Source organism: Argopecten irradians, chromosome 2, assembly GCF_041381155.1.
Source record: "Argopecten irradians isolate NY chromosome 2, Ai_NY, whole genome shotgun sequence".
NCBI classification, from domain to species: Eukaryota; Metazoa; Mollusca; class Bivalvia; order Pectinida; family Pectinidae; genus Argopecten; species Argopecten irradians.
In genome coordinates, this window is record NC_091135.1 from 35,301,438 (window position 1) to 35,319,047 (window position 17,610).

General features: G+C 35.2%; 1 protein-coding gene across 1 annotated transcript; it reads right to left on the reverse strand.

Moving 5' to 3' along the window:
• Positions 1 to 141: 141 nt before the first annotated feature.
• On the reverse strand, positions 142 to 17,560 carry LOC138315295 (zinc finger protein 236-like). Its single transcript, XM_069256192.1, has 20 exons — positions 17,389 to 17,560; positions 16,623 to 16,780; positions 16,216 to 16,341; positions 15,613 to 15,789; positions 15,090 to 15,311; positions 14,066 to 14,324; positions 13,562 to 13,753; positions 13,156 to 13,302; positions 12,583 to 12,832; positions 11,219 to 11,489; positions 10,060 to 10,173; positions 9,563 to 9,681; positions 9,133 to 9,317; positions 8,435 to 8,689; positions 7,956 to 8,125; positions 7,403 to 7,604; positions 6,217 to 7,121; positions 4,410 to 4,709; positions 3,735 to 3,903; positions 142 to 3,281 (listed from the first exon to the last, which is right to left on the reverse strand). Exons 1-20 carry the CDS (start codon positions 17,543 to 17,545, stop codon positions 2,935 to 2,937), a joined length of 4,725 nt encoding a protein of 1,574 aa, XP_069112293.1. The 5' UTR covers positions 17,546 to 17,560; the 3' UTR covers positions 142 to 2,934.
• Positions 17,561 to 17,610: the final 50 nt, after the last annotated feature.

Genomic DNA, 17,610 nt, shown 5'->3' on the forward strand with positions numbered 1-17,610 from the left:
ATGTCATAGTCCAGGGATGGGTATAACGATAGTGATAGAAACCCCTGGAATATCAAGGATGGGCAACAACTTTCCTAAATCCTCAAGACCTTTTCAATGAGTTGCCATTGAAAGGCTAATAAATACAACAACAAAATAGCATTGATAAATAAATATTTAACATTTTATTGATGCACAATACAACAAAGTGAAGCTCAGATAAATTTCTTAAGTTTATAATCTAAGCCTCATCAAACTTTGTAATATTCATTCCTTCATTAAAATGTATGAACTAACTTTAATAAAAATAAGAGATTTTTTCTCCCATGGTACTCAATTTAATTAAGAATGAAAAGATCTCCCTACTCATCAAGGGCAAAATATGTAACAGTTACTGGTAACGAGATATCACATTAGTGAGCAGACACATTGTTGAATATTGATATGATACCTACATCTCCAAATACGACAATTTGAGATACTAAAACAATTTGGGTAAATGAAGATATACCACTGATTACCGGTAGTCCCACTTCCAGTGGTTGTTACGTCACAAAAATCAAACTATGAAGTGGCTATCACCAGAAAGTAGGACTAATAGATGGTATAACATACTTTACCCATGTGGCGTTAGTATCTCGCAATCAAGATTTTCAAGCTGATATCTGGTAGTTACTGTACTTGAATCCTCCTGTTCTCTTAAAAGCTGATAATATGACCCTGTTTTATTCTAATTTTCATTTATTTATAATAGCTCAATTTCATTCTAAATAAACACTCATTTAATTTCTTAGAAACCTAGAATAAGCCTCTGAGATATTAAACAAGGTTCGTTCCACTGTACATCAATATACATTACATTTTTGTTGAAAATTTCTATGTTTAATTTAGGATTATGTGCTAGTCAAAGCTCACTTTAGCCTCAATGTCACAGTTCAACATTCTGAAGGACAAAATAATAAATCTAAGGACAAGAACAGAAAAGTTTTCTTATGAAGGTACACCCCTACAGTAGTTACATGTACATATCACTGCTACTTCTTGCAGTCATCAAATGTATATGTATATTTAAGAAAAGACAAGTTAGTTTTGGCATTGTTGAAGCTCTGGGTCAAAATTTTACATTAATGACTAAAATTTTAAGTTTGCCTTAACTTCATAAAGATTAAGCTTTTCAAATCTCATTTCTAATTTGGAAATTTCATTATACAGAGAGATATATAATAATTTTCTTACTATGTGCTAATCAATAGCAGGAAATTGATGACATGCTACATATACATTTTGAAATTAAAGAAAACAAATAGCAAAATAATATCATTCATAAATACCCTATGTTGCAATTAATGAACTTTACCCCAAAGGTTGAGATCGCTGTTTTGTTCTAAAAGGGTTGAAAATTTTATCAATTATTAAACCTACAGAGGCGGAAGAAAGTGATATCGTTGGACCATTATACTTGATTACGTGGAAAATCCTTATAACAAAATTAAGATAGTATGGTTGAACACTTACTGCAGATACTTACTGAAGGAAAACAATGTAACTGGAATGTCAAAATGACATAATCAAATCTAAACCATTTATGATCATGCTACCAGAACAAATATAAGAAAGCTATTTCTACAAGAAAACCAACACAATTATGCAGCACCATGTCAAAAAAGTAATGATATGTTTAAATAAAAAGTTCATTAAATAATTCATGAACAAAAAATTCAACATTTGAATTTTAAGATCAACACACCATTCAGCATGCTTAAATACTAACACATTTTCAAAAGTAAAAGTTTTGACATAAAATTCTGGAACGACACCTTCTGGGTGTTATTTCAGGCCAACACAAAATAACAATGGAAAAGCAACTTAATTTCATCATAAGATTTATCAACGACTGAATTTTATTTCATACAATTGAATTCCATCAAAATATTCATTCTACTTGATATATACTCTTCATACAGCATCCTCACACTCCTTGTTGAATATTCTGATGATCAACTTCAAGCATAAGCACTCTTACCAGATATTCATACAATAATTCCTGTGAGTATTTTATCATTACTTTGATTGGCATTAACGGATTTCAAACATGTACTTTATGATTGGAACACTTTAGAAGAAAGAACATATTTAATACTTTATGCAAAGACAATTGATTATACTGTCACAACAATACAAATTATCACAAGCTTATATCACAAATAGGCCTTAGTTTAGACAGTTAAAGCACAATAAAACTTGTGTAGAATAAACAAGGACTTAAGGACAAAACCTATCATAATGTTACACCAGACTTATGTGGTCCCAACACCGTTTAGTGGAATTTCTTAGAATTAACTCCTATTGTTTAACAACCAAATTGTTCAAATTTACATTTTCATTAACCAGATATTAATGGGATCCTTCATTTCTATTAACACACATTAATGGGATCTTACATTTTCATTAACCAGATATTAATGGGATCTTACATTTTCATTAACCAGATATTAATGGGATCTTACATTTCCAATAATCTGATATTAATGGGATCCTTCATTTCCATTAACCAGCAATTAATGGGATCTTACATTTCCAATAATCTGATATTAATGGGATCTTACATTTTCATTAACCAGATATTAATGGGATCTTACATTTCCAATAATCTGATATTAATGGGATCCTTCATTTCCATTAACCAGACATTAATGGGATCTTACATTTCCAATAATCTGATATTAATGGGATCTTACATTCCCATTAACCAGATATTACTTATAAAGTTCCTTTATGACATATTAAAGCTACATAAATAACAATTGTAAGAAAAATTGATTAATTAAAATGACATTTTTGTTCATTTGAACTTCATATTTCAGTAACCGGTATACACAGGAAAGACAATAATTTAATTTCCAAATAGCCATTTTTCTCAGCAGAATAACAAATAAATCAAAAGTTTAACGGTCATCAAGGAAATAAATCCGCCACTTCCTCTAAATTGATTCCATCTTCCTCTTGTGCCGCGGCGACCTCGTGACTCGAGTCCTGATTTACGTCCCCATCTGTACTAATGCTGACGGTGGCGCCAGCGGGTGGCACGATACTCAATGCTTTAGGTAAGTTCATTGAGTGTACCATGTCCATGTGATGAGCACGTTTGATGTGAGTTTTCAGGTTGCCCTTCTGTGTAAATGCTAGCTCACAATAAGAACACTTATGGGGTTTCTCTCCACTGTGACGTTTTAAGTGGATCTGAAGTGCATTTTTCTGGTTAAAAGCTTTGTGGCAGATCCCGCATACAAAAGGTCTCTCACCTGACAAGAAACAATTAAAAGCTTATATTTCATTTAAAATATTTTTCACTGGAAAACAGTCTATGTATTGTAAATCAGTAGTTCAATAAGAATAGGAACTATTACACTGTGTGATTATACTGTATAATATATGATGATTGCCATAGAAGCTCATCTTAATACATACATACCTGGTAGCTGACAAAAACTAAAAGATCATGTTTGTTAATTTTTGGTTTGAAATGATTGAAGATCAGACTTCAAACTTTCATATTTTTTCCCCAATCTTTTGGCTACTTTGAGTATAAAAAGAAGATGCCCTAATTTCTCAGCACAACCGAAAGACAAAAATGGAATTTCCCTCAAATTACATATGAAGGTAACTTACTCTTTGATTTTATACCAGTATTTAAAGACAGAGTTTTATGTTTTGAGTGAGAAATCGGAGTTATGAGATCACGACTTACGACTTACCTGTGTGAATGCGTTTATGTCTGGCTAATTGACTAGGTTTCTGGAATGATTTCTCGCATGTATCACAATGGTGAGGAGCAAACTTGTTACGTTTTGGTGAGGCGTACGGGTCGTGTATAACCATATGTTCCCGTAGATGACTGGCTCGCTTATAGCTCTTATTACACACCTGTAAACACAGTGAAACCACATTCATAATGGAGTCTCATGATTTACAAAAAATCACACATCTACTTTAAACCAAACACAATCAGGTCTCAAGATTTCATTCTTGAAACATTCTTTATGTTAAATGTAACTCCTTTTTTTCTTCAGATCTTTCTGCGTGATATGTGTGTAATATTGGTTTCAATTTCAAAACAATCGACAAAGACATTGTCAAAGGGATAAGACATCAGGTATTGCCTATACAGGTATTCTCCCTAACACACAATAAAGAATGTAGTTGGCATAACTTTTTACACGGTTTTATATTTCATAGAATCATCACTAACTTTCTTAATTATTTCTTTGAAGAGAAAACCTATCCAATATTTGTAAGAGTATGAAATCCTGGATAAAATAGATTATCTATGTACAGTGTATGTGACTTACAGTACATGTGTGTTGGCGACCTGTCCCAAGACTTAAATCCTGGATAAAATAGATTATCTATGTGCAGTGTATGTGACTTACTGTACACGTGTGTTGTCGACCTGTCCCAAGAAACTTATCGCCACCAGCGGCGACATCACTGAGACTAATGTTGGCCGATTCGCTGCCATGGGTCAGTCCTTCCTCTTCCTCCTCCTCCTCTATATCAGGAAGGTTTGGATTGTCTTCATCTACAGACCCTACAATTCCTACAGCATTACCAAGTTCCTCCTCCTCTTCATCAATATCCTCCTCATCCATTTCATCCTCGGCATCTTCATTGACAATGTTGTTTTCATCTACCTCCGGTAATACTTGTAAGTCTCCTTGTGTGACAGTGATCTGGACAAAAGAATGAAGGACAATATAGGAATTATAAACGACATGCACCTACAATCCTTCAAATCTTTCAGTTCAAATTAAAACTCTGAACTTAACTTTAGATTAAACAAGGACATAGTCATTCAGATCCCCTGCCAATGGAGATATCAAAGCTGAAGTAAGTTTGATTGTAGAGACTTGTGTGTATGAAAAAAAAAACAGGAAAAAGTATAAAAAATGAAAACCTAAAAAAAGCAAAAGGTACTACTAGACCATAAAATGAATGTGTCTATGAAGTGGAAATATCTCTGCTGGTTTTAGAGTTATGCTCCGGAAATGAACCTGCTACAAAAATATGATATTTTCAGCAATGTTTCTATGGTTACAGAAAAAAGCACAAAAAGTGAAAACCTAAAAATAGCAAAAGGCACTACTAGACTATAAGAACAATGTGTCTATGAAGTTTCATGGAAATATCTCTGCTGGTTTTAGAGTTGTGCTCCGGAAACGATTCTTACACAAAAATCTGCCATTTTCAGCAATGTTTCCATGGTTACAGAAAAAAGTACAGAAAGTGAAAACCTTAAAATAGCAAAAGGCACTACTAGACCATAAGACTAATGTGCCTATGGAGTTCCGTGCATATATCTCAACTGGTTTTCCAGTTATGCTGCGGCAACAAACCTGGTACAAAAATATGATATTTTCAGCAATGTTTACATGGTTAGGGAAAAAGTGCAAAAAATGAAAACCTAAAAATAGCAAAAGGCACTACTAGACCATAAGAACAATGTGTCTATGAAGTTTCATGGAAATATCTCTGCTGGTTTTAGAGTTATGCTCCGGAAACGATTCTTACACAAAAATATGCCATTTTCAGCAATGTTTCCATGGTTACAGAAAAAAGTACAAAAAGTGAAAACCTTAAAATAGCAAAAGGCACTACTAGACCATAAGAGCAATGTGTCTATGAAGTTCCGTGCATATATCTCAACTGGTTTTCCAGTTATGCTGCGGCAACGAACCTGGTACAAAAATATGATATTTTCAGCAATGTTTCCATGGTTACGGAAAAAATGCAAAAAATGAAAACCTAAAAATAGCAAAAGGCACTACTAGACCATAAGACCAATGTGTGTATGAAGTTTCGTGGAAATATCTCAACTGGTTTTAGAGTTATGCTCCGGAAACCATTCGTACGGACGGACGGACGGACGGACGGAACCCATTTGTATATCCCCGCCAACTTCGTTGGGCGGGGGATAAAAAGAAACATCAGTCAAAATTTACTTCACATATATAACTTACATAAGACAATTACTTAAGTTCTCACAGAAGTCAGCACTTTTTGTTTTGAGAAATTATGGCCAGGACTCTTACAAATGGATTTCCTTCATAATATTTCTATCATATTTTGTTCTTTTTATAAATTTTATGGAAAGCATGCCAACATAAGATATTTGACTTCAAATAGTCTACTTCAGCTAAACAAGACAAACAAACATTACTGCTATACTTCTATTCGTACCTGTTGATCGTTAGCCAGAGTTCCGTCAGCCGTGACCACAAAGGAGTTTGGTGCACCGTCCTGCATGGCGACCTGTCCCTGTACAAGTCCTGTAGCCTGTAGGCCCTGTATGTTCTGTATCCCCTGCAATCCCTGTATATTAGCCAAGTGCTGCTGGTTCTCTATGTGTGGTACAGTTATTGTAGACAGAGGCTGTATGATAACATTTGGGTTGATTTGCTCCTGGACCGTCACCGGCTGTACATTTTGTATCTGGATGTTCTGAACGTTCTGTACCAGGTTGGGGTCGGCCGTTGGTAACCCAGCATTCTGGTTAATGAGATTAGGGTTAATTGTAATGTTAACATTGCCTTGATTTTGTAACTGCTGGATGAGGCTCGTGTCGATCTGTACTGTCTGTGAGAAGATGTTGGGGTCGAGTCCCGTAATCTGAATACCTTGTCCTAGATTACCAGTAAACTGAAGTTGTATACCTTCCAGACCCTGCAACACATGTGCCGCCAGTGCACTCTCATTCAGCTGACCCATATTATTGTCCTGTACGGTCAGAGACACCGGTAACACATTCTGAGCCTGCAACAGTGATTGGTCAATGTTGATCACCTGACCAACATTGGGTTGACTAGTAACAACAATGTTCTGGACATCGGATCCATTAAGTAGGTTGATCTGTTGTTGTTGATTATCGGCGTCGGGAATGACTTGGGACAGGGCCTTCCTGCGTTTGGGCTGGTCTGGGTTATGAGTCAACACATGGCTCTTACGATGGCCAGATGTACGGAAGCGCTGATCACAGTGAGAACACTTAAAAGGTTTGGCTCCTGTGTGCAGACGCATGTGAACCTTGAGACTACCTTTTGTAGAGAACATGGAAGCACACACATGACATTTAAACCGCTTGTCATCTGAAATTAAACCAGAATTTCATTGGTGAGTCTTTTTGTATTTTTATTTACACTACATGAATGTAAAACAACGATTTTCATTTGACACAATAACATATTATCAAATCAACCTTAAGTTATCCAAAAATATCAAAGTTTAGTTATTAAAAAAAAAAGTCAAAAAGTAAATACATAACAAAAATAACCACCCATGAAGAACTACCTATCTTTTTCCTTTTCGTTTGTCTCTGTGAGTGTTTCCTTTTTCTGAGCTGAAGACAAGCTAGTACTGATATACTTACTAGCATTATGAGTTTTCATGTGGCTGTCAAGGGTAGATTTGACTGTGAATCCTCTGGAGCAGATCTCACAACTGAACGGTTTCTCCCCCGTATGTATTCTTACGTGTCGTACTAAATCACTTGGCTTCTTGAAACTTTTCTGACAGTACGAACACTGGTGAGCATGTTTGGGTCCTTTCTCTATTGTCTCTTCTCTAATTTCCTTAATTATGAAAAAATTATGAAATTAATTTGAAGTAGATGAATTTGATTATATTGCTGTTTTAGATATTCTATAATGCACATGTAAAAGCAAAAAGAATTTTGAATACACGATTTTGAGTCAATAAGATTTGAACGAGGTTCATTTTGAAATTCTGTATTAAGTGAATACATTTTCGAGTGGGTCAAAGAAGTAATATTAAAGTATGTTCCAGGTAATATGGGATCCTTACAAATATAGGTCTGTAGGATACAAATACTTCAAAGAGTAAATATAGGGCATGGAAGTAATTTAAAACAATAGCTTACATCAATCCACAATATTTGGTATTTCAATAAAAAGCCTAAAAACCTTTGGTTCACTGACACGCGACTTCTCAGTTGCAGATTCCAGTAAGATCTTTTCTGAGACTGTAAGATCTTCCTCTTCGGCCGTCCGCGACAACTCCTCTGTCTGTTCATCTGTGACATGAACCACCGACTTTGTTCTTCGAGGCAGTATGGTACCATCCTCTTCAGGACCTACAGAGGGAAAAACAAGTAAGCAAGACTGAGATAAAACTTTACATCGCCATGTATTTCGGTTTAAAAAAGCTTTGTAAGTTGAATCATGCATAGCATTAGTTTCAGTTAAAAGTAGATTAGTTGGGACCAACAAAATATTTTGAAATATAAAATTTTGATTCATTGAGGTTCAACTGTTGTTCAAAATTTGGTCTAAATAATTCAAATTGGCTACCTCAATCTGTAACCTTTCCAACTCATATTGAGCGTATTTTTTCACACACACACACACACAAAGAAAATATCACATTAGCCTTTTTGACGTACCATCCCTATGGAGCCTCATGTGACGTTTACACATGGAGGAAGTTCGGAACGTCTCCTGACAGTACGGACACTTGAATGGACGCTGGCTCACGTGGATGTTCATGTGACGTGTTAATGAACCATTGGTGGTGAACATAGCCATACAAATGTGACATCGGAACTCCTTCATGCCCTGATGGGTCTTCAAGTGGGACTTGAGAACTCCAGCCGATACAAACGTCCTGTTACAGGTTAGACACTTGAAGGGCTTCTCACCTGTGAAATATTAAAGCATAAGTGATTTTTAAAATGTACAATGACTGAGGTTTCTTATATAATAAAGCTTTTTCAGGACTTAAAAAAAAAAGAAAATTTGTTGCCTGTTTTTGCTTTACATTTTCTTTTTTTTTTAGTAATGGCAGGGTCATCCCAGGACATGCCAGCTTTAGGAGGTAGAGGAAAGTCAGAATACTCAGAGAGAAACCACCAATCTCCAATCAGGACCTGGCAACTGCCCCACAAGTAAATCAAACTCGTAACTCAGAGGTGAATGACTAGTGATAATATGTCTGAATCACTAGGCCAACGCAGCCTGAAAAGGAGCATCTATTTAGATTCAGAAAGAATGTGATGAACTTTATTTTTAGATAGACAGAGTACATTGTAATTGTAATTGAGTGACTGGTTCTTTATTGTCTAGCCAAAATCAATATACTCACCTGTGTGTGAGCGAATGTGTTGTTTGAGATGGCTGGACTTCTTGAAGGATTTGTCACAGAATTCACACTTGTACACCCGCTTGCCATCGTCTACTGGCATCAGTGTATATTGTTGTTCTGCTCCCGTCACCGCCTGTTCCTGCTCTGACGGATCAGCTTCCTGGGCCTCTGGAATCTGGCCATCACTAAGAAAACAAGGTAACTTAAAATTAATATATTCTGTAACTCATTTACCCTTGAAAATGCATTTAGACTCTCCTAAATCAAGAACTAGAACAGTCCATTATGACATTTTTGGGTGAATGAGTTAAAATGATTTTTTTTTTTTGCAGGGACTGGGGGCAATTATTGATATCTCCCACAGACAAGATTTATGACTGATAATGAACTTAAAGGATATATTCTGAATTTAAAACCAACTGTTACTTACTTTGTAGGAAGAATGTTCTGCATAGAGGTACTAGGCAGACTAGATGTAAGGGATGCCACAGACTGGTTGTACCCTGTATAGGGACTATTGATGTCCAAGTTGTTCTGAAGCTGCTGAGTCTGAAATCAAAATATATACCAGTCTACAATAAAACAATTACTCCCATGGGTATACCACCTGTATAACACCATCTATTTCTACTGAGAAAATGACTGAATGCTCTGTAAATACAGGTGAAATGTCATCTTCTTAAAATATTTAAATTAATTTGTCAAAATATAATAGATACATGTCATATCAGGAGAGGAAAAAAAAATCAGAAATACTGAGTTTGACCATACACTCAACCCATTGACTAAAAAATGACGCCACACATTTCTTGGTTTTGTGTTACATCACAAATCAGCTTTCTTTTTGCAAACCATGAACTAAATCATGAAGTTACCTGTTAAGATATTAAATGAAATAGCCTATATTTTGAATCCTTGTGTACTCACCTGAAGACCAAACTGGGACTGGTTATAGGCATTGAGCTGGTTATTTAGTTGATTAAAGTTCTGCTGACCTGGACCCAGCAAACTTTGACTGAACGTCTGCTGCTGACCAAAAATCTACAACAAAATAGTACATCATGTAGAGATTTATGGTATCATTAATTTGTTTATCTCTTTTGGACTGTTTGATGCAATATAAATTCCTTACCTATTCTATTTTGAAGGAATTATATTTCAGTAACAACACCTAAAATTAAATCAAGACCATGTTAGTGTTTTCCATCTATCTCTTGTTACATAATGAACATTTTTTGATGACTGTTCATATTCTTTTTTTTAAACTACAATATTTACAATTGCCTCTGTTTCTGTATCGATAAACTATGTTGGGGCAGATCTGTTTATTTCCCAATAACTTGAGTGTAGAACGTGACCCGATTCGGTGCGTATGAATACCTGAAAACATTGGCGGGCTTCCTTTGACATTCCACAAAATCACATGTCAATCTTTACAATTAACACATGTACGAGACAATGGGAGACATACAATAAAACACTTTTTTACATGTACGAGACAATGGGAGACATACAATAAAACACTTTTTTTCAATGTATAATTGCTATTTGACATCAATAAAATAACTGAAATATGAAAACTATTTTTTGTGATGTCATGAAAAAAAAACAGGATTAAGCAAACAGTTCATGGTGCACTTATTTGAATGGCTGTTGTGCATGGATCAACATGACGACAGTATAATTTTGACGACAAATAACATAGGTAAATGATTGCATCTGACGATTTTGTTAATATTATTGTTTAAAGAAAATATTGTATACATAAGGATTAACCTCTTCCTTTGCTTAGTTTATGAGATGATAAACCCAATGGAGCAGTCGGTAAATTGTATGTAAACGCTTCGCGTTTAGGCAATTTACCTTGTGCTTCCTTGGGTTCATCATCTCATAAACTAAGCAAAGTAAGAGTTTAATCCTTAAGTATTCAAAAGAGATATTAATTCTTAAGAAAATTATTTAAAAATTCAAAAGCTGGCAAAATAATTTCACTATATTACAGGCAGTAATTGAAAAATGACAGAAGGCAATTATCCAATTTAAACATCCTACAAATTTTTCCCAAGTTTTCCCGATGAAGTGTTACCTGTTGGTTGAGGGTCTGCTGTAGTTGTTGATCGAGACTCGCAGTATTCAGGGCGTCCTGTATGTTCGGCTGAGACAGGATAGCTTGCTGACCGATTTCTGGCTGAGCCATAGATGTAGTGGTCAGTTCTTGGTGGTTTAGGTTCATTTCTGCCGTCTGAGTCTCAGTCATCATCTCCGAGTCTGTATTCTCAGGGCTATCATCTGCCAGATGGTCAGTACCAACAGAGTTACCTCCCTGTTGTATAGTAGCCTGTATTGCCAGCTCGTGCCTAAAATCATGCAACTACATTACACAACATCAAGCTAACATACACAAATCACTTTCAAATCACATTTTTTCTTATTACTAGTACGATGAAATAAGAAACCAAAAGCTTGATAAAACCAACTTTTCTCTATTCTTTATTTTATAGACAATCACACACTGGTTATTTTAAAGGCCCACTACCTTTCCGGAGCAGAATTTAAAGATGCTCCACCGCCGACATTGCATAAATGATATTAATCATTTGAACAATTATTGGTGTGTAATCGTGTATATATCTGTCTAATTAACACAAAAACTAATAAAAATCATTTCTTTTGCCTTTGGTGCATGCGCATTCAGTACTTCATTCCATATAGGATATAGTGCAACGGAATTTTTTTGGGATGCAATTAATTATTTTTCATATTTTTACCATGAAGTAAAATTAGAAGCTTAAACTTTTCAATGGTGATAATGGTGTAAAGTATGTAACTTTTGTAGCTGAAGAAAAATACTAAATCGTCTGCTCCTGTTTTTTATAGTGAAAAAATAACATTTGTCAGCGGTGGAGCATCTTTAACGGTTTCATCAAATTTAACATAAGAAAATACATATCGATGGCCTTAGATGAGGTAATAACACCAAATATATGCAAGATTTCCTGCATAATATTTGATAATAGTGGAGAATCAATTCGCTGTTTTGCCATCTTGCGCAGTGATATTTAGGACGACGACGGGAAACATATGACGACCCGTGTTATGAAAATTAACATTTTATTAATATTAATTAAATTGTTTAGAAGTTGATAATAAGTGTAGTATTAACTGTAAGTTAATAACTTTTGCGACTCTAGAAAATTATCAATCTTGTTTTACGTTCCCATTTTAAAAATTAAAAGCCGTTTCAGAAAGGTAGTGTGTCTTTAATTGAAGTAATAACATAAACAAGTCTAGTTGATTAAAAAATATTAACAAGAAAACGTCAAAAATTATGATTAATACAGTTAAAAAGTAGCTTTTGCTCACCACAATTAAATCCATTTAAAGTAAAAGACATAATAATTACATATAGATTTTAAATTCCTTTTCAAAATGAAATAAAAATATAAATACCTGTGAGTTTTCATATGTTTTTTACAGTTGACTGAAGTCTTGAATGTTTTTTGACAGTAGGGACACATAAACGGTCGGACCTCGCTGTGAGTTGACATGTGACGTTTCAGGCTGCCGTTGGTGGTGAAGGTACTGTCACACAAGGGACACTTATAGGCTTTCACTCCCGTGTGGGTACGGATGTGAGCCTTGAGGACCCCACTCGACACAAAGGATCTCATACATTGTACACACTTGTACGGTTTTTCACCTGGCAAAACAAAACAAAACCACTATAGAATATATCTGAGTTAACTCATTCACCCCTAAAGACAAATTTAGACTCTTCCAACTCAGGCCAGTCCATTATAGTTATAGTTTTAAAAGGAATCTCATTGATATTTCTCTGTGAGACTAGAGATGCAGTTTGAAGAATGAGCTATCAATATAGATTTTTACTTACCTAAGATGATGTCTTAAAAAGATTTTAATCAAGATCTGAGCGATAGTAATTTCTATTTACCTGTGCAAGATCTGAGATGATGTCTAAAAAAAGATTTATGATAAAGTTATGAGCTTTGGTTTTTTATTTACCTGTGTGAGACCTGAGATGCTGTTTCAGATGACTAGACTTTTTAAATCCTCGCTGGCAGAAGCCACACTTGTACGGTCTGTCCACGCTGCCAGCCTCCCCAAGGTATGTGGTGATGATGTTGTTCCTAGGTGGCTGCTGTATCAGACCTGATAAAAACAACATTTAATACAGGAGAAGGGGATGATGCATAAAAGTGCTGTATTCAGGATACATAATCATTTATACACAGACATAAGCTAGAAACTTGTTACTGAAAGAAATATTGAGTCAAACCTCTTTAACTTAAGTTAGCAAAGTAAAAGTTTGAGTAATCAGAGTGTTCCAATGAAGTTTACTTGAACATATACCTGTACTGAAAAGAGGGACGTCTCAGAGCTGTATAAAAAGGAGAAATGCCACCGTTACCTGTATCTGTAATGAGGATGGGTTCCTGCATTGGTATATCAGGCAGTGAGAGATCAGACTTGTTTGTCCGTCTAAATGTTCGTCGAGGACGTTTGATCCCCTCGTCTTTGGAATGTGAGGCTATGTGACTCTTCCTATGAGCAGTTGTGCGGAATTTCTTGTCACAATGAGGACAGTCAAAAGGTTTGGCTCCTGTAAAATAATAGGAGGTTTATGTAATATTTCATCCTAATATTCATATTCTAATTACTCCGATCGGTCAAATTTTTGAGTGCATGAGGAAAAGTTTTTCTGTTTGCAGATTAAACAAGACTAGTGTAGATATGTACAACAACTGATGATATATGTAGGTAAAGCAGTTACCCCTTTATACAGTGCTGCAAAAATCAAGATTTCTTCTCTTATTCTTGCCTTGGAAGTAAACGTATAGAAAAGGTGCAAATGTCCTATAAAATGTTTGCTTTAATAATAGGTAAGCTCTAACACTGAATATACGTCACCTACCTGTGTGCATCCTAAGATGGACTTTAAGACTGCCCTGTGTGGAGAAGAGTTTGTCACACACGTGACATTTAAAGTCCTTCACACCCGAGTGAGTTTTAATGTGAGCAGTAAGGGTACTTTTTACGGCGAAGGCTCGGAAGCACTGAGTACACTTGTATGGTTTCTCATGGGTGTGGATTCGGATGTGGCGAACCAGATCACTTGGCTTCTTAAACTCTTTTGTACAGTAGGTACACTGGTGCCACCGGACACCATTAATCTGTAAGGTAAGTTTATTATCTTTAACACTCAAATATTGTCTTCAAAAGATACAGAACATCTGGTATTTTCCACTATTAGCAACCATTCTAACAACTTCTTCAAAATTGACTTCTGTATACAAACTTAATGTCTGTATCACATTTAATCAAACTTGAGAACAGTAAAGCACGCCTCTGAAATTTTGTTAATTTTATGAGGGTTCCTTATAATTAACCATTATTATAAAATATAGAAATGTCATTACATAACTTAACTTTACAGCCCATTCGGCCTCAGCCTCTTAAAATTCTCAAAATTCAGTAATTTCTCCCTTTCATTGATTGTCCATACCAATCACAACAATTATTATTCATCATTGTAGAAATCAACACCACTTGCACCAAAACCTTAACCTGTCCATCTGGCCCATTGGGCCTCTTGAAATTCTCAAAATCCAGCATTTTCTTCAATAAAATGATAGTTAATACCCATCACAACACTTTTAATTAAAAAAATTGATGAAGAAATCAATGTCAGTTGCTACAGATAACAGTTTTTTAACACTTCCACTAAAGCCTTAACCTAGGATTTCCAACAACGTTAACACCAGAGGGATTCCATAAGCTCCCTCTCTTCGAGAGGAGAGCTAAAAATGAGAAATTCTACAGACATCATGAAAATAATTCTTTATATTCCAGCTAATATATTGTTAATATCAGATTTTAATCAATTTCCCAACTACAAACATTCTCTTCATCAGAAACCTGTATTCAGTGTTGTATACCTTTCGTATGATGTGCTTTTTGATGGATCCTGTGGCTGTATCCTGGACATTCATGGTAGTGACTGTCTGTATGATGGGACCAGTCGGAGGGTTAGCCCTGGTCATAGACACTGGGACTACAGGTGCCAGTACCTGTGGGGCCGAGGCAGAAGACTCCGCCCCTACTTCTGCACCGCTTGGCAGACCACTGTTCTGCAATGCTTGTTGTAGGATGTCCGAACTCTGGTATGATTAAAAATTTCCTCATCAATTCAAATAAAAATTGAACAATACAGTAGCTAATTATTGAAAAACATACATTCCTAAGAAGGAGCGATCACATATAAAGGGGCTGCTGTACTGTAACAGACGATTTATAATATGCAATATTTTTCAATATAAGAAATGTTCAATAATATTCAAATAATAACTAACATCAAGTCTTAGTTAAGCTTATACAATAATGATAAAAAAAAAGCCAAATATCAAGTGTTTCCAAAATATAATGTACAAGATGTAATGTAAAAGATTTGAATGTACCAACCTGCGGGTTGTCAGGATCGTCGTCTGTAACCGACCCACCTCCTGCCTGCTGATTGGCTGATACAGAAGTCTCTATAGTCTGCTCCGACAGGCCCAGTAGCTGGTTGATGACATTCTCGTCTACAGTCCGATGAGCACCATCTTTAACACTGCCAATTTCAACCTGGGTAGGCGGCTCCTTAACAAAAATTCTCATCCAGTTAGGTATTTTTTATAGTATGACCACTTTATCTCAAATTCTGATAACTCAGCCATATTTAATGATGACGAAAAAACCGACTTCAAAATAACAAGATATCATTGTGTATTGTTCAGATTTGACATATTTTTTAAATTGAAATGAGGAGGAGGATAAACATTTCACTATTTGGCATTTGATTGTACATGTATATTGTTCTGTATATGGCAATGAAAATTATATTATCAGGGGAAATGAACTGTCATAGTTATTGGTATCAAATCAAATGGAGTGATTGTCAATTCATTTCCCCTGAATTTCTTTTCTAGAACAAACACTTGAGTATTGTCTTTCACCACTGATAACCTGTAATTTATCTATTCCAGATCAACAGGATTACATTAACCGCCAGTGAGCTCTACATACCCCACCATCTGTATGAGCCCGACTGATATGAGCGTTAAGACTTCCTAGTTTCTTGAACACACAGCTACATTCATCACATTGGAAGGCTGGTTTATCTTCTTGGTCCCTTGGAAGTGTATGAACTCGCTGAATCAGATGATTATATCATCTCAAAATTATGTCATTCCATTTCTTATATTATTAAACTTTAAAATTTAATTTACGATAATATAAAAACCATTTACAGGCAAACAACAATCTAGAAACAATTTTTTGCAATTGAAACAGGCAAAACGTTTTTTAGATTGTCATCCAAGATTTCAAATATGAAACATCACTAAGATTATAGCCAGTCATATTTATTCTTGTATATAAGTGGACATGCAGTACTTGGCCTAATGGTTGTAATAATTACTGAATAGTCATACCTTGATATGTGCCCTGAGATTTCCTTTTTGAGCAAATGTTGATGGACAGAAATCACACATGTGTGGTCGGTCTCCTGTGTGTTTGGTCATATGTATACGGAGAGCTCCCTTCTGATTGAAGGCCTTGTTACATAGGCTACATTTGTAGGGGCGCTCACCTGTAGAAAAAGAATAAACAAACCATTGCCTAAGTAGAATTTTATCTGAAAAAAAAAACATTTATGTTCAGACACAGGAATAGCTTTAAATCTTCATATTTGATTTGATCGGGCTCTGGGATAAATGATTGCTCATGTGACAATCATAGTCTTTTGAAGATACTAACCTAAATATCCTCATTTTTTACATTTGTATATCTTACTTTATCTGCAGAAGTTTTTGCCTGAATGAACAAATTTTTACCTGTATGTACAACAGTTTTTTACCTGTATGAACAACAGTGTTTTGCCTGAATGAACAAGTTTTTACTTGTATGCACAACAGTTTTTTACCTGTATGTACAACAGTGTTTTACCTGTATGAACAACAGTGTTTTACTTGTATGAACAACAGTGTTTTACCTGTATGTACAACAGTTTTTTACCTGTATGAACAACAGTGTTTTACTTGTATGAACAACAGTGTTTTACATGTATGTACAACAGTGTTTTACCTGTATGAACAACAGTGTTTTACTTGTATGAACAACAGTGTTTTACCTGTATGAACAACAGTGTTTTACATGTATGTACAACAGTTTTTTACCTGTATGAACAACAGTTTTTACCTGTATGGATGCGGTTATGTCGTTCTAGTTGACTAGGTTTCTGGAAAGTCTTTCCACAATGTTGGCACTTGTAATGGAATGTAGATCGGTCTATATTTCTTTTGTAGGCTCGGTGAGCGAGAGATGATCTGTAAATTAAGATTATAGTCTCAAACATTTACAACCAAAATTTCATTAAAGGCCCACTACCTTTCCGAAACGGCTTTTAATTTTTTAAATGGG

Excerpts from the sequence above, each read along its gene's own strand:
- LOC138315295 (XM_069256192.1), bottom strand. The coding sequence starts at position 17,545 with ATGTTTGAGACTATAATCTTAATTTACAGATCATCTCTCGCTCACCGA. Across the intron at positions 13,754-14,065 it reads CCATCTTAGGATGCACACAG|GAGCCAAACCTTTTGACTGT; the intron begins GTAGGTGACGTA and ends ATTATTTTACAG. Across the intron at positions 8,126-8,434 it reads CATGAGGCTCCATAGGGATG|GTCCTGAAGAGGATGGTACC; the intron begins GTACGTCAAAAA and ends TTCCCTCTGTAG.